Source organism: Dendrobates tinctorius, unplaced genomic scaffold, assembly GCF_039654945.1.
Source record: "Dendrobates tinctorius isolate UK_male_01 unplaced genomic scaffold, ASM3965494v1 ptg000015l, whole genome shotgun sequence".
Taxonomy (NCBI): domain Eukaryota; kingdom Metazoa; phylum Chordata; class Amphibia; order Anura; family Dendrobatidae; genus Dendrobates; species Dendrobates tinctorius.
The window spans coordinates 53,917,486-53,938,939 of record NW_027361683.1 but is presented as its reverse complement, the minus strand read 5'-3'; the positions used below and the strand labels follow the sequence as shown (position 1 = coordinate 53,938,939).

General features: G+C 45.0%; 1 protein-coding gene across 2 annotated transcripts in view; it reads left to right on the top strand.

Moving 5' to 3' along the window:
• The window catches only part of ZCCHC17 (zinc finger CCHC-type containing 17), a 105,247-nt gene that overhangs the window by 976 nt on the left and 82,817 nt on the right, over positions 1-21,454 (top strand). For both annotated transcript variants that reach the window (XM_073564342.1, XM_073564352.1), the window contains exon 2: positions 13,829-13,922. In XM_073564342.1, the coding sequence (XP_073420443.1) occupies positions 13,829-13,922 (94 nt within the window). The remainder of the gene's footprint in view (positions 1-13,828; positions 13,923-21,454) is intronic.

Below are 21,454 nucleotides of genomic sequence, written 5' to 3'. Positions count from 1 at the left end.
AGTCCCCCGGCTCGCTCTGTGTCCCTGCCGCAGGTGGGAGTCCCCCGGCTCGCTCTGTGTCCCTGCCGCAGGTGGGAGTCCCCCGGCTCGCTCTGTGTCCCTGCCGCACGTCTTGAGTTCCTGCCATACTTTTACTTTATAATGCAAAATGGTGGTGACAGTTTCTCTTTAGACATGCAAAATTTAGGCACATTTAGAGGGCGAAGTGTGGCATAACACTTTGGTGGATCGGGCCCCAAGAGTTTCCAGTGTGGAAGCTCATAGCTGCTGGATGCCGATGTATGATGACTTTCACAGGCATTACATGAAAGAATATATCATGAGCTGTTTAATGGCTTTTCATGATGGCGCTGTTAAGTAGAGGCTTATCTGTGACACTTATGGCCCAGAGACTATAATGGCATCTGTTTAACATGTAAATAGTGGAAAACTATTCAAAACTCATGATATAAGAACTAAATGATACAATTGTAACCCATGGAAGCCAGTGTTTGTCCTCTGTCACTGCCTTGTAACATAAATGGCTGAAGCTTTTTCCAGAGTGTATGTTAAAGGGAGACTAAAAATGTGGTGTGAACATGGATGAGGGTCCTGATTGAGCCCTCTCGTGTATCCAAGTGGATCTATTACATAGACATATACATATGGGCAGCATATTACCTATAGAGGCAGTGGACCCCAATACCAAACCTCCAACAGGTACTCAATCTGGTATTTAATGGGCTTGTTTGGCCTTTAGTACAAGTCTGCAGTCACTCTGTGATTGCAGACTTATGTATCCTTACAGTGCACGCACTGCAAGGATTCATCGGCGGCAGGAGTGTGACCACAAGAATGTGATTTGCATACATGCCGACTAGACATGTGTGGCCTCACTCATTTCAAGTACGTTCAGTGTAGCCAGAATGTGTATAGTAGTATGCAAATCGCTTTGGGCGCCGGAGAATCCTCACTGCATGCGGTGCAAGTGCTGTGAGGATCCACAAGTCAGCATACATGTACAATGACTGCACACTTTTACCCTAGTGCTGGACATCCCCTTTAATAGTATTGATCTAAATTGGGCTAAAGGGGCCATTGGGCCCTGGTTCTACTGCAACCCCTGCGCCCATTATAGTTATGCCCCTGGATGCAAATCTGTACTTCTTGGAAACCAGTTGTCTTATTTTCAGGGTTGCCCAGCTGCCGTGTATGCATTCACCTGTGTGAAGTAAGAACTGATTGCATTATTTATGCCTAGCATTGAAAATTCTCTGTTAGGATGCACTTATAAATGGAGGACATATTCCAATATACATTAAACCAACTCAAAACGAAAAGAGTGCTACTGGGGTCCATAAAAATTAATATGTTAATAAGAATAACAGAAAGACGGAGAATTGTGCAAAGAACAGAATACTCCTATGGGGTGGTACCAGAGCACCTATATCATATATATCTCAAATGCACGGATATGGTGTTTCAGTAAAAGGGGGAGTTTAAGGTGCATGTGCTCTGGTCCACTGGCCCCAACGCACGTTTCACCCAAGGCTTCGTCGGGGGTGAAACGTGTGTTGAGGCTGGTGGACCGGAGCAAATGCAACTTAATCCCCCCTTTTACTGAAGCACCATATTCTTGTAAATACTTTTTACATTGCGCTCTCACTAAAAGTTAGTCTCAGCATTAGGCTAGTATGACTTGGGGTACCTTTGATGGGGTGTTTTTTCAGTTTCAGTGTTGTTTTGCACGCCTTGTTGCACTCTGCCTTTATTAATGTGGATATGATATATATGATATAGGTGCTCTGGTACCACCCCATAGGAGTATTCTGTTTTTTTGCACAATTCTGTCTTTGTTATGTACATGTATGGTTTTAATTCTTATTAATAAAAGTGTTTTATTGGACCCCAGTAGCACTCTTTTTTTTGTTTTGAGTTGGTTTAATATATTTATTCTCAGAGTGTCTCTCTTATGTTTTTCTTCTGATTAGCTCTATCAATATACAGTAGTATCTCAACATGGTAAGCAGAGATGCTCACCACTTAGCGGTTTTAGTAATGTATTACCCATGAAGTAAAAATGCGAGTTAAGGGGGTTTTACACTAAGTGATATCGCTAGCAATATCGCTAAAACGTCACTGGTTTTGTGACGTTATAGCGATATTGCTAGCGATATCGCTATGTGTGATACTTGCCTCCGACCGGCTCCCCCGCTGTCCATCGCTGATCGCGCGAGAATGTCCGGCTCCATTTCTCGTCGGGCGCTTCCTGTTGAGACTTCCTGCTGTGACGACGAGCGACGCGTGGAGGCGGGCGGGAGGACGCCAGGATCGCTGTGTGTGAAAGGTGAGTATCGTGCGCTGCGTCGCTGCTGCATCGCTGTGAGATCTTTCTGTGTAAAAGCTCACTAGCGATCATTTAGCCATGCACCAGCGATCCTGACCGGGTCGGATCGCTGGTGCATCGCTAAATGTAAAAGGGCCTTTAGCGGAGTATCACTATTCCTGTTATCAATAGGATGTGCCACTGAAAGTATTGGAAATACCAGACTATGTAGATAAACACCTTATACATAAGGGGAATAGTAACATCTAGCTGTCAATTTATACATTAGTCAACATTTCCAGACGGAACAAGAGGAACAGCACCATGCAGAGTTCTAAGGCTAGTTTCACACTTGCTTTTTTTTGCAGCGCGTCTTTCCCGCAAAAAAACGCATTAAAAAAACGCATACAAATGCATACAAACGCTGCGTTTTTTTCCAGCATTTTAATGCGCATGCAGGAAAAAAACGCAGCGTTTTTGCGCGTTTGTATGCGTTTTTTGTGCGTTTGCGTTTTTTTACAGATTTTGGAAAAACCCCACAAAAAAGAAAAAACAACCATTCAACAACACACAAGACCAATGGGACTTCATTGTGGGTGTGGTATGTTAATATATATAGACCCTGTCTACAGTATTCTTCACATTTGCTTGATTCTTCTCATGACCATGGATCTGCGCTGGAAGAGTTTTCACTTCAACTTGGATTTGGACATCGCGATGGCTCACGCGTATGCAGTTGCTTGCCATGAACAAAGGAAGAGAGAGAGGCAGCGAAGACGGCGGCGTATGTGGATACATCCGATTGTTGAACTCCGGGAGAGCCGTGGGGCATACCACACCCTCTACAGCGAGCTACGTGCAAACCCGGAGAAATTTACTGATTATATCCGGATGTCCCACGAAAGTTTCATGGATTTGCTTGCTCGTGTCCAACAATCCATCCGGAGACAGGACACACAGCTCCGTCGTGCGATTCCTCCTGAGGAACGGCTACTGGTGACATTACGGTATGTTTTAAAAACAAAGGGGTGTGGTCTGATGTTTTTTTTTGTAAATTTAGTATTCAAAACCTTGGGTAATTAGTTTTCGTGAATGTACTAATATTTTTTTTTATAGTTTTTAAAAATAATATACATAAATATTAATATTACTTCTTTGTCTGTTCACAGATTCCTGGCGACTGGAGAAACCCTATCCTCACTACACTTCCAGTACCGTATTGGAATCTCTACCTTGTCTGGAATTGTTGCTGACACCTGCCGGCCTCTCTGGAATGTTCTTTGCCCAGAATTTATGCCCCTGCCCACCGCTGAAAAGTGGATGGAAATTGCTGACAAATTCTGGACAGTATGCAATTTTCCCAACTGTTTGGGAGCTGTTGATGGGAAACACATACGGATCATCAAACCCCAAAGAACGGGATCTGAGTACTATAATTACAAAAAGTACTTTTCAATGTACTCATTGCAATTGCGGATGCCGGATGTATGTTTGTAGCAGTGGACATTGGAGCATTTGGCCGTGGTAATGACTCGCAGGCTTTTAAAAACTCAGACATGGGCCGGAGGTTGTATGGCAACCAATTTAATTTCCCTATGCCACGGCCTCTTCCTCACACCGAAGCTCCGCCACTGCCCTTTGTAATGGTTGGCGATGAGGCTTTTCAAATGTGCGGAAACTTACTGAAACCCTACTCCAGCCGGGACTTGGACCACACCAAAAAAATTTTTAATTACAGGCTGACCAGGGCCAGAAGAACTGTCGAGTGTGCTTTTGGGATTCTTGTTTCCAGATGGCGAATTCTGGGCACGGCCATTAATCTTAAACTTGAAACAGTCGATGAGGTGGTGAAGGCCTGTGTGGTTCTACATAACTTTGTGATGGCTAAAGAGCACCCGACCTTTGAACTGGACGATGATGCTCCTAACCCATTGCCTGAATTCACTCAGCACACTCTCAGGTCATCCGTTGAAGTTGGCCAAATGAGGGACAAATTTGCGGCCTACTTTATTTCTGATGTAGGACGGGTGCACTGGCAAGATGAAATGGTGTAATGTTGTTGTTTATGGTAATAAAAATCCTTATTTGATACCATTACTGAGTGCACTATATTTTTTAAACTCCAATTAATTAAAAAACTTCCCATGTATAACTGAATTTTGTTATGTTCACACACCTGGGCAGGTAAATACACATACGAGTTAAAATGCAGCATTGCTAGTCTGCGTGAAATATATTGGAATGAGCAAAGCTGCAGGCCATGAATCAGGAAACCATTTTTTTTCAAGAGAAAATTGTGCAACTAGTTTAAAACAAAGTATGTGATTTTCTCAAAACACAACCCTCAAAACCCAACCCCAATGAAAGTCCATGGGGAATACAAGTCAGCATTGAGTGGATGAATGTAATCTGCTCATGTAATCTGCTCCATTACAAGTTATTACACTAGGCCTTGGAATGACTATACTAGGCCGTGGTATTTCAAATATGAGTATAGTAGGCCTTGGGGCTAGTAGTATAGTAATATGTGAAATACCACGGCCTAGTATAGTCATAACAAGGCCTACTCGATTTTGGCCAACTAGTATCTTGTTTCATAAAAAACAAACGGGTGAAACTTGACAAGTTTCAACAGTTTGAAAATAGATTCTAGTTGGTAAAACTAGAGTTATTACACTAGGCCTTGGAATGACTATACTAGGCCGTGGTATTTCAAATATGAGTATAGTAGGCCTTGGGGCTAGTAGTATAGTAATATGTGAAATACCACGGCCTACTGTAATAACTCGATTTTTAACAACTAGCATCTTGTTTCACAAAAAACAAACTGGTGAAACTAGAAAGAAACTTATTTTTTAGACAAGTTTCAACAGTTTGTTTTTCATGAAACCAGATTCTATTTGGTAAAACTAGAGTTATTACACTAGGCCTTGGAATGACTATACTAGTCCATGTTATTTCACATATGACTATACTAGCCCTTGGGTTGGTTTTTAACATGTATTTACCCATCAGTGTGTGTGAGCGGCGCAAACAACATTAATGAAACTTATTAATGGTGAACCACAAATGTAAATTTATTTTTTATCACAAAAAAAAAACTAAAAATTATTTTTTACGGCGTTTGGGGGCAGATGGTTTCAATTTGGGGGTGTGCAGGGAATATGCAACACTTGCAGTTGAAGACGGTGTTTGAGGGGAAGGGGCAACAAAACTTGTGGGGGAAGGTAGTCCAGTTAAGGGAATTAAACTTGGAACACTTGTAGGAGAGGAAATCTGTTCAGGTACATTAGTTGTAATGGCATGTCGCCGTAGGCTTGTGTGCCTGGACCGACTTTGGCCCAATGCCCGCCTTGATTGATTTCGCCTTGAAGTAGGGGCAAATATGGAATGTAGGTCCCCCGTCTGCTGGTGCGGCTGCTGCTGCAGAGGTGGCGGCTGCTGCTGCAGAGGTGGCGGCTGCTGCTGCAGAGGTGGCGGCTGCTGCTGCAGAGGTGGCGGCTGCTGCTGCAGAGGTGGCGGCTGCTGCTGCAGAGGTGGCGGCTGCTGCTGCAGAGGTGGCGGCTGCTGCTGCAGAGGTGGCGGCTGCTGCTGCAGAGGTGGCGGCGGCTGCTGCTGCTGAGGTGGTTGCTGCTGCTCTTCGTTGTCAGTGCTCGTCCTTGCAGGAGGACTGGTGGCGGCAGTGATGGCCCAGGTTTGCAGAGTGGTGGTGGCAGGGCTACTACATGTTGTTGTAGCGGCAGGGCTGTTCCATGTTTGCCTAGTGGTGGCTGAGCTCCACGCATGCATGGGATTGGCGGTGATGCTCCAGACAGGAGCAGCGCTTGCCATGGTGGTGTCGGTGAAGTGACCAGCTGCACTCAGACTTGTGGTGGTGTAACGGTGGGTGTCCTGGCTTTGAATAGAGGTGTCCGTGCAGTGGTATGCAGCACAAGTCGGTAGTGAGGTGAAGCGAGTCAATGGTGGCACAGGTGGAAAGGACACCACTGACTGCTGACCGTACCGATTATGCTGCATAGCCTGCAAGAAAGCATTGTTGCAGGCCTGCAGCACATTCAGCTGTTGATCAGGACTAAGGTGTTCCGCCATGCCCTTTTCAATCTTACTAAAAAAATGGTGTGCTGGTCTGTTGAGGTCGGCCTCCAGACGGTCAAGGCGCTGTTCTACAGAATTGAAGCCGTGTTCAAAGTGGTTAAAACCACGTTCCATGAGTGCAAAACCGCTTTCAACTCTGTCGGACAGTGACTTGAGGCTGGAATTAAATGTCTTGCTCAAATGCATAAACTCGGGCAAGACATTCCTGTCCAAGGCCCTCTGCCGCTGGCGGGTAGTGCCCGCATAACCAGTGGCAGAGACCTGGGACAGGGGGACACCTGATGGCCCAGCTTCCTGGTCACCAGCTGTGTGTGTGGTTGACCTGCAAGGTGCTTCCTGGCTGTCGGATGGCTGGGACGGGTCAGAGGACGTCCGAGGAAGGACCGCTCCAGGGCTAGGTTGCAGGGTGCTGCTCCAGGTGCTGTGGAAGAAAGGAAAATCATTACTACCATGCCTTTACAAGAAGCATCAGCTGTGGATTAGAAAAACACAGATTAATAAAAATAAAAACCCAAAATTTATAATACTTACGATCTTGTGGCAAGGACCGGTCTTAGGAACTGCAACGCGTGATAGTGACGGTATCTAGTTCTGGTCCTTGACGCAGATCCACTGCGAACCTGGCCCTCAGCACGAACATCACTGTTGAAGCGGTCCTTGATCGAACGCCAACGTGTTCGGACTTTGTCCACTGTTGATAAAAAAAAAAACAGTGCCATCAACGACAACAGTCACTGCGGCACATTGTAGCAATACAATACTCAAAGCAGTCACTGTAGACCCCGATGACACTGTTGGGTTTCCTGCTAGAATACGCCTAGCACGAAACCCAACAGTGCCGTCAAGGACAACAGTCACTGTGGCACAATGTAGCAATACAATACTCAAAGCAGTCACTGTAGACCCCGATGAAACTGTTGGGTTTCCTGCTAGAATACGCCTAGCACGAAACCCAACAGTGCCGTCAAGGACAACAGTCACTGCGGCACAATGTAGCAATACAATACTCAAAGCAGTCACTGTAGACCCCGATGACACTATTGGGTTTCCTGCTAGAATACGCCTAGCACGAAACCCAACAGTGCCGTCAAGGACAACAGTCACTGCGGCACAATGTAGCAATACAATACTCAAAGCAGTCACTGTAGACCCCGATGACACTATTGGGTTTCCTGCTAGAATACGCCTAGCACGAAACCCAACAGTGCCGTCAAGGACAACAGTCACTGCGGCACAATGTAGCAATACAATACTCAAAGCAGTCACTGTATACCCCGATGACACTGTTGGGTTTCCTGCTAGAATACGCCTAGCACGAAACCCAACAGTGCCGTCAAGGACAACAGTCACTGCGGCACAATGTAGCAATACAATACTCAAAGCAGTCACTGTATACCCCGATGACACTGTTGGGTTTCCTGCTAGAATACGCCTAGCACGAAACCCAACAGTGCCGTCAAGGACAACAGTCACTGCGGCACAATGTAGCAATACAATACTCAAAGCAGTCACTGTAGACCCCGATGACACTGTTGGGTTTCCTGCTAGAATACGCCTAGCACGAAACCCAACAGTGCCGTCAAGGTCAACAGTCACTGCGGCACAATACAGAGCAGGGAAATACTCACTAAACGCCTTTTTGGAGGATGCTGAGGCGCTGTCCCAGCCATCCATCAACGCTGCGGCCACCTCATTCCATAGCCGCCGGGTCACCACATTGTCCTTGTACAGCCGGTCACGGCTGTCCCACAACGGCGAACGCTCCTGGACCAGGCTGATGAGCTGCTCATTATCCAGGTAGACGTCTTCATCCCGTTGTGGAACCTAGACAAAACACATTCATTAGAATAATCAAATTTAAATTGAATAAAAAGTTACAAAAAAAGAAACATAAAAAAGAGTAAAAATAGAAGATAAAAAATAAAGAACATTACAAATCATTTGATACTTACATTCCGTATCACCACCGGGACTTGGCTTCGCTGCTCCTCCTCTTCGCCCTCACTAGTGCCGTCCGCAGATGATGATGACGATGTCTTAAAAAAGTTGAAAAAAACGTAAGAGATTTGGAGAAGCAGCAGATATACTTACCAGATGCACGAAAATAATCACCTCACGGTCTGCTTGCGCCAATTCCTGCCGCGATGGGGAATACTCGGATTCTGAAGACATACTGCATGTAAAAATAATAAAAATCATTAGTACATACATAATTTAAAAGGACAGGCATATAATGTAATATACTCACATTCTTCGCTGATATAATGGGTTCTTGGTTGACTGTCTGCTCTTCAATCTGTCAGTGTAGTAGTAGCAGAGTTTTGGCAGGCACCTCCTTTATATAGACTTTTTTTTTTTGACTTTAGAAGATTCTAACTAGGATAAAAAGTGGACACCACCCAAAAAACGCAGCGCTAAAAAATCGCATACCTGCGCATGCCAGTGCGCACGTATGCGCATCCATAGGCTATAATGGCCATTTTTAGCGCAAAACGTGCGCATGCGCTTTTTTCCAGGGCCAAAAAATGCAACATGCAGCGTCTGGAAAATACCAACGCACACCCCAAAAAAACGCAGCGCATGAAAATCGCATACATGCGCTTACAAGCGCGCATGTATGCGCACCCATGTTAAATATAGGGGAAAAATCGCATGCGCACGTATGCGTTTTTTTCCAGCGCTAAAAAACGCAAATGTGAAACCAGCCTAAGAAAAGATGCTCTTTAACAAAATATGTTTATTATAGGGTGTTTTCCGGTCATCTATCCTTAAGATAGATCATCAATATGATCAAGATCCTTAGGCTAGGTCATCGATTTTAGATCGATGGGGACCCAACTGCCCACACCCCACTGATCAGCTGTCATTGGCCCTGGAGGCAGCCCGCTGTAAATACTTTACATTAAACGGAGCTGCACTGTGCCACTCCATTCAAACTGTAGTGGCCGCTGCCACTGTTTCACTTCTGCAACGTCATCTTCAGTATAGGTCAACAAGACCTCGTGACCTCAATTTAAAACACATATCTAAAGTAATTGTTCAGTTAGCCCCCTTGGGTAGGAAGGTCTTTTGTCCATAAGGTTTTCACTATAGAGCCACTCGCTACGTGTATTTATTACACCAATTAAAAATTGCCTCCTGCAATGTCAAACAGTATTGCCTTTTAAAAGTGCTAACCATTATTTTTTAGCTATATACTGATAGGGGAAAAAAAAAACTTTTTTTTTTTTTTTAATAAAATGGTAGTGCTTCTTACAATCCATGTGTCTTATTGCTTACCGGGGGTGGTGGCTGCGGTGAAGCGGGTTCGCTGCTGGTGGAGGCAGGGCTGGGGTGATGCTGCGGATCCCAGACTGAGAGAAAGGGGTGTTTGGATTTGTGATGATGCGTTTGGTGGTGAAAGCCCAGAGCCCCTACATTTCCATGGTTTACTATGCGGTGGACTCCGGGAAAATGGCTGCCGGGGGCGGCATATGCGCAGATAGATGTCTTGGCGCTGAGATCTCATCTCCTGAGATCTTGGTGCTGAGATCTCCATCTGTGCATGCGCCTCCCCCGGCAGCCATTTTCCCGGAGTCCACCGCATAGTAAACCATGGAAGTGCAGGGGCTCCGGGCCATCAAATAATGTCGGTGCAGTTGCGCACATCTGAACACCCCCCTCATCCCAGCCTGCTGCCTGCAGCAATCCTCCACTCTTGCCTCCTCCAGTAGCGACCCTGAGACCCTGCTCCACCACGAATGGTAAGGTATATTTGCATTATAAGGTGCACCCCCATTTTCCCCAAAAATTTGGGGTAAAAAGTGTCTTATAATCCGAAAAAATACAGAACTTTGTTAATACTTCTTTTATGGTGTCCATGAGCAAATTTCAAGTGGTTGTTGTCGCTAAATCACAGCTTTTCTCCTGTACCCGGGATTGCTGATCTCACTGATCACTGGGATCCCCACATATCCCTAGTCCATGTTCGTGAGGAGATCGCCTACTATAGTTTACCCATTTCTGTCAGGCCTATAAACATTTCTTGTAGAGTCAGTAGGCATGACTGACTGCTGCTCCATTCATATAGAGGGACTCCAGCACTGGAACCATCAGAAATGCGAGACCTATTACTTATTCTGTGGTAGATAAGTTTTGATTGTGGGGCAGCCTTTGCTTTATTAAAATCAATATGATTTCTCAGAGGTGTAAAAAGTGGAGACCTGAGGAAGAACAATGAAATCAGGTGGGCTGGTTATAAATTCATTAATTTTCATAAGAATTGCTTTATCCGAGAAGGCAGGAATGGAAATCATATTGTAGCATTTCATCGTTCCCAATACTGTAGATTTCAAGGAACAGGGGCAAGCTGTCTTCTGGTATCCAAATGTTAAGGGAAATTTCCATTTATAAAAAAAAAAAAAAAAAATGACTAAACTTTGGAACACATTTTGTCATGTTATATCTCCTCTAGAAATCGTGTTGTTCAAACCACAAGCAGAAATGCTTGGCTAATTGGAGAGAGTATGCACAGCCATGCATGTCTGTGGGGTTGAACACCGCTGTGCACACTGAGGTGTAAACCAGTCCACAAAAAAGAAAATGGATATCCGGCACTGTTATGTCAAAGAATTACCCTAGAGCTTGCACATATAATCTAAGGTCCACAAATGCAAGCAACACCTTAAATCCTCTTAGAACGGGTGCACAATCCCACATTGGAAAAACAGCAATCCTTATGAAAAAAAGGAAAAAATTGGATGGCACTCACCATTCATCAGATCACTTTATTTCAAATACATCAGGCATTGGCACGGGAACAATGTGCCGATAGACTGACAACAGCCGTTTCGCGCGAAACGGCTGTTGTCCGTCTATCGGCACATTGTTCCCGTGCCAATGCCTATGCCTGATGTATTTGAAATAAAGTGATTTGATGAACGGTGAGTGCCATCCTATTTTTTTTTTTTTTTTTTTTTTTCCCCTTTTTTTTTCACACTGAGGTGTAAGCTGACTACTTCTAACTTGTGATTGCTTAGGGTCTCGGGATCCGTACACCTACCATTCAACAGGGTTTTAAAGGCAATCTGTCACTACATTTTTGCTGTATAATTTGCGAGCAGCGTGATGTAAGGGCTGATATCCTAATTCCAGCTATGTCACTTACTGAACTGCTCGCTTTCATTTTGATAAAGTCACTGTTATCTGCTGCAGATTTAGCAGTTCTCTGAATGCTGAGCTCTTTATATCCCCACCCACACCACTGATTGGCAGCTACCTGTGTACACAGTATATTGACAGAAAGTTTGTGATGGTGGGAGTGTGGTTTTACAGAGCAGTTGACCGGGTGACACTAGGCACCTAGTCCTGTTGATAAAACACTCATTTATTTTATTGAAACACACAGTGCAGTAAGTGACACGTCTTTGGAATCTGGCTCTCAGATTTCATAGAAATGACCTATTGACAAATTCCCTTTAAAGGGCAATAAGTTATTTAAAAAATGTTTCAAAGTATTTTTACATTTTAAGTAAAGTTTTTATTATACCTAAAATTTAGTGGGCAGATCCTGCAGATTTCCATATAATAGGTCATCAAGTCGTATGATCAGCTTTCCAATCACTGAATGATTTTGATCTACAGTCATGGCCAAAAGTTTAGAGAATGACACAAATATTATATTTTCACATGATCTGCTGCCCTCTGGTTTTTATGTGTGTTTGTCAGATTTTTTTTTTATCACATACAGAAATATAATTGCAATCATATTATGAGTAACAAAAGGTTATATTGACAGTTAGAATGAGTTAATGCAGCAAGTCAATATTTGCAGTGTTGACCCTTCTTCTTCAGGACCTCAGCAATTCTCCCTGGCATGCTCTCAATCAACTTCTGGATCAAATCCTGACTGATAGCAGTCCATTCTTGCAAAATCAATGCTTTTATTTTGTCTGAATTTGAAGGTTTTTGTTTGTCCACCCGTCTCTTGATGATTGACCACAAGTTCTCAATGGGATTAAGATCTGGGGAGTTTCCAGGCCATAGTCCCAAAATCTCTGTTTTGTTCCCTGAGCCATTTAGTTATCACCTTTGCTTTATGGCAAGGTGCTCCATCATGTTGAAAAAGGCATTGTTGATTGCCAAACTGCTCTTGGACGGTTAGGAGAAGTTGCTCTTGGAGGACATTCTGGTACCATTCTTTATTCATGGCTTTGTTTTTAGGCAAGACTGAGAGAGAGCCCATTCCCTTGGCTGAGAAGCCACCCCACACATGAATGGTTTCAGGATGCTTGACAGTTGGCATGAGATGAGACAAGACTGGTGGTAGCGCTCACCTGGTCTTCTCCGAATAAGCCATTTTCCAGATGTCCCAAACAATCGAAAAGGGGATTCATCAGAGAAAATGACTTTACCCCAGTCCTCAGCAGTCCTCCAAGAGTCTCTGCCTCACAGTGCGTGCAGATGCACTCACACCTGCCTGCTGCCATTCCTGAGCAAGCTCTGCACTGCTGGTAGCCCGATCCCGCAGCTGAAACACTTTTAAGAGACGGTCCTGGCGCTTGCTGGTCTTTCTTGGGCGCCCTGGAGCCTTTTTGGCAACAAGGGAACCTCTCTCCTTGAAGTTCTTGATGATGCGATAGATTGTTGACTGAGGTGCAATCTTTCTAGCTGTGATACTCTTCCCTGTTAGGCCATTTTTGTGCAGTGCAATGATGACTGCACGTGTTTCTTTAGAGATAACCATGGTTAACAGAAGAGAAACAATGATGCCAAGCACCAGCCTCCTTTTAAAGTGTCCAGTGGTGTCATTCTTACTTAATCATGACAGATTGATCTCCAGCCCTGTCCTCATCAACACCCACACCTGTGTTAATGGAGCAATCACTGAAACAATGTTAGCTGGTCCTTTTAAGGCAGGGCTGCAATAATGTTGAAATGTGTTTTGGGGGATAAAGTTCATTTTCTAGGCAAATATTGACTTTGCAAGTAATTGCTGTTAAGCTGATCACTCTTTATTACATTCTGGAGTATATGCAAATTGCCATTAGAAAAAATGAAGCAGTAGACTTTGTAAAAATTAATATTTGGGTCATTCTCTAAACTTTTGGTCATGACTGTAGCAACAAAGGTCGAGCAGGTCGGATAGTGACCTCTCAGATTCTCGATTTTATCTGAACATAAGGTGCAACTGCTAATATTTCACCTCTATGAACAAGATGAATGCTTTGAGAAAGTTTGTAGGTTAGCCTACAGCTAGATAAAGGGATTTTCCACCTCGGGGCAAATTTTTGATTGCCAAACCATTGCCTTGGGGTGAAGGGTAATTTATTGTCTATAGCCATCTTATCAAAATCTAAATAATGAGGTGCAGTAGGACACTTCTATATACAGTTTAGTAAGCGCTGTTCTACAGAATGAAACTAATATGTTGGTTTTGTTTTATTTTAGATTGATAAAATATTCTAAAATATTAGCCATCAAAAATCACTATTGTTTAACAATGGATGACGTGCCAGAATTGTATGAAGTCTTCCAAGGAGAGGTAAACTAAATAAGACTGACTTTTCCAGTAATGTTTAACGTTCAGATTTACTGTTCTAATATTGGCATTTTTGCAGTTCAGATGTTTGAGGTGTTGCGTTCCAAAATAATAACCAATACTAATATTTACAGGTATACTACATAGTAAAGTGTTATGTACCGTATTTTTCGGACCATAAGACGCACTTTTTTCCTTAAAATTTGGGAGGAAAGTGTGGGTGTGTCTTATGGGCCAAATGTAACATGTGCGGAGGGGGCAGCGGCGGAGTGGGATCACACTCGCAGGAGGCAGGAAAAAGTCACTGCTGCAGGATTTCGTTGCCGGGGAAACCACGTGGTCCTGATGCTTAAAGTGAAGGAATATCCATTAGCCGCTTCCCCGCCCACCTGTCCGCGCCGAACGGGGAGCAGCAAATGAATATTCCTTCACTTAAACAGCGGACCCACATGGTTTCCTCAGCGCAAGAATCCTGCAGCGGCTGTGGAGATCGTGTGTCCGGTGGAGAAGAGGGCGGCAGGAGAGAGCGCCACAGTCTCATACCTGACAGCACAGTGCGTACTTTGCTGATGCTGAGTGCTCCTGTCATTATAGGACCTGTGGTGAGGTAATGAAGAGGGCGGGCTGGAGCGTCACATGACAGCACAGAGCCCTCCCTTTTCATTATGTCACCACAGGTCCTGCAGAAGCCACAATAGAAACAATGCCGTTTCCTCTTACAGGACCTGTGGGGAGGAAATAAGAGGGAGGGCTCTGTGCAATCATGTGATGCTCCAGCCCTTCCTTACCTCACCACAGGGTCCTGTAAGCTGTAGAGAGAGAGATACTTTCGGTTTTCTAGCGGGGCTGGCTGCAAGACCTGCACTGATGTGAGCACAGCCTGTACAAGTAAGAATTAATTAAAAGTTTAGTAATTACATCACATAAAAAAAGCACTCTGCCACTCCTGTGGTGAACTATAACTCCCAGCATGCCATAGGATCTGTAGAACATGCTGGGAGTAATAGTTCTCCCATGGGATCTTAAAGCAGTAATCCAGTGTTATTTTTCAGTGCTGGAGTGATGCTTTAAATATAAGCCCTGTGCCCCCATTCTTATACTCACCCTCCAGCCTCTTCATATAGAACTTAACAGACACCACACTGGTCTCGCAGCACCATATTCTACCCGTAGCTTCCAGCATAATAAACTATTATATATAATAGTATGTTATTTGGGTTATTAAATATTTCACCACATATTTTGCTTCAAATATTTTTTCCCCTATTTTCCACCTCTAAAGCCTGGGTGCATCTTATAGTCCAAAACATTGCTATATTCAAACATGGCTGCTGGAATAACACGAGTTCTGTTTTCATGGACTGTTCTGCAGTTAGGTCCAGAAATATTTGAGCAGTGACCAAATCATCATTATTTAGAATTTGCATGCCACTATTTTGGATTTAAAATGAAACAACTGAGATGCAACTGAACTGGATTTTCAGGTTGAATCTGAGCAGAAGGTATTGCCCTGTACACTTCAGAATTCATCCGGCATCTTCTGTCTTCTGTCACATTATCGATAAACACTAGTGACCCAGTGCTATTGGAAACCATGCATGCACATGCCATCACACTGCCTCGCCCATGTTGTACAAAGTGTAAAGTGTGCTTTGGATCATGAACTGTTCTAAGTAGTGATGAGCGAGTATTTTGGTGTGCTCGGAGATTTAGTTTTTTCCATCATACATGACGGCACCACGAGAGTGGGGATCCGCCCAACATGGACAGGAGCTCTTCAAGATAAAAGGGGCGGCTCCTCTGTCAGGAACACCACACTGCACTTGCTCACTGAGCCAGTGCGCGTCTCCTGAGTAAGACAAACTGTGCTCAGAGATTCCTGTGGAGCGGGCAGCAGTAGAGAAGATGCGTGCTTAAGACCAGCAGGACCTGAAGCACTTGACTGCTGGGGGTGTCGCCTAAACTCCAGAGAGCTAGGAGCTGAAGGAAAACTCCTAGCAGGGTAACTTCGGGACAAAGTTACCAAAAGGCATAAACAGAGATGTAAACAGATCAGGCCGGGGTCAAAGCTCGAGATAGCACGACAGAACTGATAGTCAGGACGTAGCCAAGAAGTCAGAAACCAGAGAAACAGATACACAGTACAGAATCAACAGGCAAACTCAAAACGGGGGACAGAACCGGGTCAGAACCATATAAGCAAGCTAAGACAACGAACAGGCACAAGGCACACAGGGGTCAACACACTCGGCCAAAGGCAAAAGTATGACTGGGATTGTAGTTTCCCAGGGCTATAAGAAGCTCTCCCTGAACCAAAGAGAGGCCACAATAATTAACCCCAGGCGTGCAGGTCAAAGCCTGCACTGGGCTCAAGACATCCTCTCCCGCATCAGTTGGTTTCCTGTCCTTGATGGGGAACCCTCAAGATGAAGACTCTTGAAGACTCTGAAAGAAGAGGAGGCTTGGGTCGGATGGTTACTGGCAGGCATCGGTCTGCTACATCCGTCACCAGGTACCGGTAGTCTCCTCGGGGGCCATGTATTCCCATTCCGCCCCGGGCGAGTGCATGGCCACAGCCCGTGAGGCAAAATGGCCGGGTGAAGTTAGAGCCTCGGAGGCCACATTGGGTGTACCCTCCCAGATGCTGACATACCCCATAGAAGACCACGGAGGCTACTTTCTGTGCTCCTTCCCTGTTGATGTGTGGTGGCCATGCAGCCCGTAAGGCACATCGGTGCCCGGGCAGAGGTAAAGCTCCTCGGAGGCCTCAGATGTGTGCCCTCCCTGTTGAGGCCAGACACCAGACCCCACTGGACGTGAGCCCTGGAAAGAGGTTTGATACCTGTTTCGGTGGTGGTCTGGGTGATGTCCATGTTCCTCCAGTGAGATCACAGGTATGAGGGGTCAGGTGTCATGGCATTGGTGGCGTGGGAACGCCAGAAATGGAGCGGGCACGCGCACCGGAAGTGACCCGGGCGCGTACCGGAAGTAGAGTCTGTGAGCGCGCAGACAGCGCGTACACCCGGGGAACAGAGGCGCCGACTAGGTAGCAGTGCGCATCGGCTCCAGCAGGCTCCAGAAGCATAGGTCTGACGGCTGCAGAGCACACAGGCCATCACAGGGCAGAGTGTCAATAGCGCGCACCGGAAGTGGATGCCGGGTGTGCTCAGGGAGTGCATACACCCTGGTAATAGACTGGGGGACGCGGACACTAGTTAAAGTAGCGCACACCGGATGTGGATGCCAGGTGCGTGGGGGTACATTTAGGTAGCGCAATTGGCAGTCAGGTGCAGGATCAACCAGGTGGTCAATTAGTTAACAAAAAAAAGGGAGAATGCTGTTATTTAAAGGCAGCAGGAAGTGCTGGCAGGAGTCACCACACCATTATTGGGTTGGATGTGACTGCTCTCATCAGGAAACAGCAGCTAAGCCGCTTATAGGATGGAAAGCCCTTCACCAAAGCACTTGCAGCTGCACCAGGAGGTACAGGAAAGGCGGTCTCGTTCAGAAGAGAAGAGCCAGACACGTCGCAGCAGCAGTGGGAGTCGCTCGGGCAGCGCATGGATGGATCGTCACCGCAAAAAGGAGGGGTCCTTAGTCCCTGTGGGAGACAGTGAGAAGACCAGTTAGCCTCCAGATCCGGTACCCGTACTGTGAAGCGTCCGAGTGGTGAGTAAGCTTCGAGTAAGTCCAGCACGCTAATGTCTGTTCTTTCTGTCTCTCCCTTGTCTCCTCTCTCCCCTCTTTTTACATACATTGGTGGGGGGGGGAGTATAGGAGGTCCCTAAGAAAAGTAGATAAAAATCTAAAAATAAGGAATGTCCCTTATGCAATAGTCCCTTAGGAGCATCATGGAATAATAAATTGTGCCAGAATTGTATTAATAAGACACCCTCTTTTGCTGATAATCTGAGATCCCTGATTCAGTCAGAAGTCTGTAAATCATTGAGGCGTTTACAATCAGCGGATACGGATAAGCAAAGCAAGAGAGGTCTAGCCCCTCAGTAGTCTCTCAGGAGGACTCCACAGGATCAGAGGAGGACTCAGATAAATCCCGCTATTCAGATAGCAGTTCTGATGAGAAAGACGCATTCCCAGTGGAAGCTACAGATAAGCTTATAAAAGCAATCCCATCTACTATGGGGCTGGTAGATGAGCGAGCAAAAAAGACGGCTCAAGAACTCATGTTTAGCGGGTTGCAAAAGAAGAAACGTAGAGCTTTCCCTATTAACGAACAGCTGGAAGGGCTCATAAAAAGGTAATGGGAAAAACCAGAGAAGAAGTCCCAGATAATCAATTCCCTGAAAAGAAGGTACCCCTTTGATGAAGAAGCATCCTAATCCTGGCATAGAGCTCCAAAGATTGACGTAGCGATCTCAAAAGTCGCCAGAAAATCCTCCCTACCCTTTGAGGATTTAACTTCCCTAAAGAACCTCTGGACAGAAAGACAGATAATTGTCTTAAAACAGCCTGGGAGGCCTCGGCTGGGGCACTAAGGCCCGCCATCGCGGCCACTTGTGTTGCTAGATACCTAAAAATATGGGTTGATAACATGGAGGATCACCTAGAGCAAGGAGTCCCCAGGGATTCTATCATAGAAGCAATACTAGCCATCAAAGCAGCGGCAGTCTTTCTAGCTGAGGCTTCAGCGGATTCAGCCAAGCTAGCAGCAAAATCAGCAACTTTAACTAATGTGGGACACCATGTAGTATGGCTCAAATGCTGGCCAGGGAACACACAGGCAAAGATGAAACTCTGCTCTCTGCCGTGTGAGGGAAATTTCCTGTTTGGACCTGCATTGGATGACGTGTTGGAGAAAGCCGGCGACAAAAAGAATTTCCCAAAACAGCCATTTCAGGCCTTTCGGCGCTCCTTTCAGAAGGGCCGAAAATTCAGAAGACAGCAGTACAGGGATCGAGACAGAACTCTGACAAGCGTTCCAGAGGAGGGAGAGGTTTCTACTTCGGCAAGCCCTCCAAAGACACAAAAAAACCCTCCCAGTGACGGTCCTTCTCAGGTGGGGGTAGTATGGCTCAAATGCTGGCCAGGGAACACACAGGCAAAGATGAAACTCTGCTCTCTGCCGTGTGAGGGAAATTTCCTGTTTGGACCGGCATTGGATGACGTGTTGGAGAAAGCCGGCGACAAAAAGAATTTCCCAAAACAGCCATTTCAGGCCTTTCGGCGCTCCTTTCAGAAGGGCCGAAAATTCAGAAGACAGCAGTACAGGGATCGAGACAGAACTCTGACAAGCGTTCCAGAGGAGGGAGAGGTTTCTACTTCGGCAAGCCCTCCAAAAGACACAAAAAAACCCTCCCAGTGACGGTCCTTCTCAGGTGGGGGTAAAGCTCTCAGTTCCTCCCAGCCTGGGAGAGGATCTCATCCAGCACCTGGATCTGACAAATTGTGGGGTCAGGTCTGGAGTTAAGGTTCCACCACTGGCCGCCACGAAGATACATGCAAACTCCAGTACAGTACTATCAAGAAAAGCAAGTCAGTCTGGAAGTGGAAGTAATCTGGCTCCAGACAAACATGTCCTGGAAGAGGTTCCGATAGAGGAAAGAAAGGGGGGGAGTAAAAACCGTCCTATTTCTTATAAAAATAAAAAAAAATAAAAAAATAAAAAAAAAAATTCCTGGAGGACAATTATAAATCTAAAATGTCTCAACAAATATCTGATAGTCCCATCATTCAAAATGGAAACAAGATCGACAGTGAAGCTCCTCTTTCCTTAGTGCTACAGTGAGATCCATATATATTTGGACAGACAACATTTTTCTAATTTTGGTTCTAGACATTACCACAATGAATTTTAAACCAAACAATTCAGATGCAGTTGAAGTTCAGACTTTCAGCCTTCATTTGAGGGTATGCACATTAAAATTGGATGAAGGGTTTAGGAGTTTCAGGTCCTTAACATGTGCCACCCTGTTTTTAAAGGGACCAAAAGTAATTGGACAATTGACTCCATTTCTTGGACAGGTGTGGGCAATCCCTTCCCTATGTCATTCTCAATTAAGCAGATAAAAGGCCTGGAGTTGATTTGAGGTGTGGTGCTTGCATTTGGAAGGTTTTGCTGTGAAGGAAACAAGCGGTCAAAGGAGCTCTCCATGCAGGTGAAACAAGCCATCCTTAAGCTGAAAAAAACCCATTCGAGAAATTGCTACAACATTAGGAGTGGCAAAATCTACAGTTTGGTACATCCTGAGAAAGAAAGCACTGGTGAACTCTTCAATGCCAAAAGACCTGGGCGTCCACGGAAGACAACAGTGGTGGATGATTGCAGAATAATCTCCATGGTGAAGAGAAACCCTTTCACAACAGCCAACCAAGTGAACAACACTCTCCAGGAGGTAGGCGTATCAATATCCAAATCTACCATAAAGAGAAGACTGCATGAAAGTAAATACAGAGGGTTCACTGCACGGTGCAAGCCACTCATAAGCATCAAGAATAAAAAGGCTAGACTGGACTTTGCTAAAAAAACATCTAAAAAAGCCAGCACAGTTCTGGAAGAACATTCTTTAGACAGATGAAACCAGGATCAGCCTCTGCCAGAATGATGGAAAGAGAAAAATATGGCGAAGGCGTGGTTAGAAGTCATGATTCAAAGTATACCACATCATCTGTAAAACACGGCGGAGGCAGTGTGATGGCTTGGGAATGCATGGCTGCCAGTGGCATTGGGTCACTAGTGTTTATTGATGATGTGACACAGGACAGAAGCAGCCGAATGAATTCTGAGGTGTTCGGAGCCATACTGTGTGCTCAGATCCAGCCAAATGCAGCCAAACTGATTGGTCAACTGTAGTATGAAACGACGACCAATGACCCAAAACATAAAGCCAAAGCGACCCAAAACATAAAGCCAAAGCAACCCAGGAGTTTATGAAAGCAAAGAAGTGGAATATTCTTCAATGGCCAAGTCAGTCACCTGATCTCAACCCAATTGAGCATGTATTTCACTTATTAAAGACGAAGCTTCAGACAGGGCCACAAACAAACAGTAACTGAAAACCACTGCAGTGAAGGCCTGGCAGAGCATCAAAAAGGAAGAAACAGTTTCTGGTGATGTCCATGAGTTCAAGACTTCAGGCAGTCATTGCCAACAAAGGGTTTTCAACCAAGTACTAGAAATGAACATTTTATTTACAATTATTTAATCTGTCCAATTACTTTTGGTCCCTTTTTAAAAACAGGGTGGCACATGTTAAGGAGCTGAAACTCCTAAACTCTTCCAATTTTAATGTGGATTCCCTCAAATGAAAGCTGAAAGTCTGAACTTCAACTGCATCTGAATTGTTTTGTTTAAAATTCATTGTGGTAATGTCTAGAACCAAAATTAGAAAAATGTTGTCTCTGTCCAAATATACAGTTGTGGCCAAAAGTATTGACACCCCTGCAATTCTGTCAGATAATACTCAGTTTCTTCCTGAAAATGATTGCAAACACATTCTTTGGTATTATCTTTTAATTTGTCTTAAATGAAAAAACACAAAAAGAATTGTCCTAAAGCCAAATTGGATATAATTCCA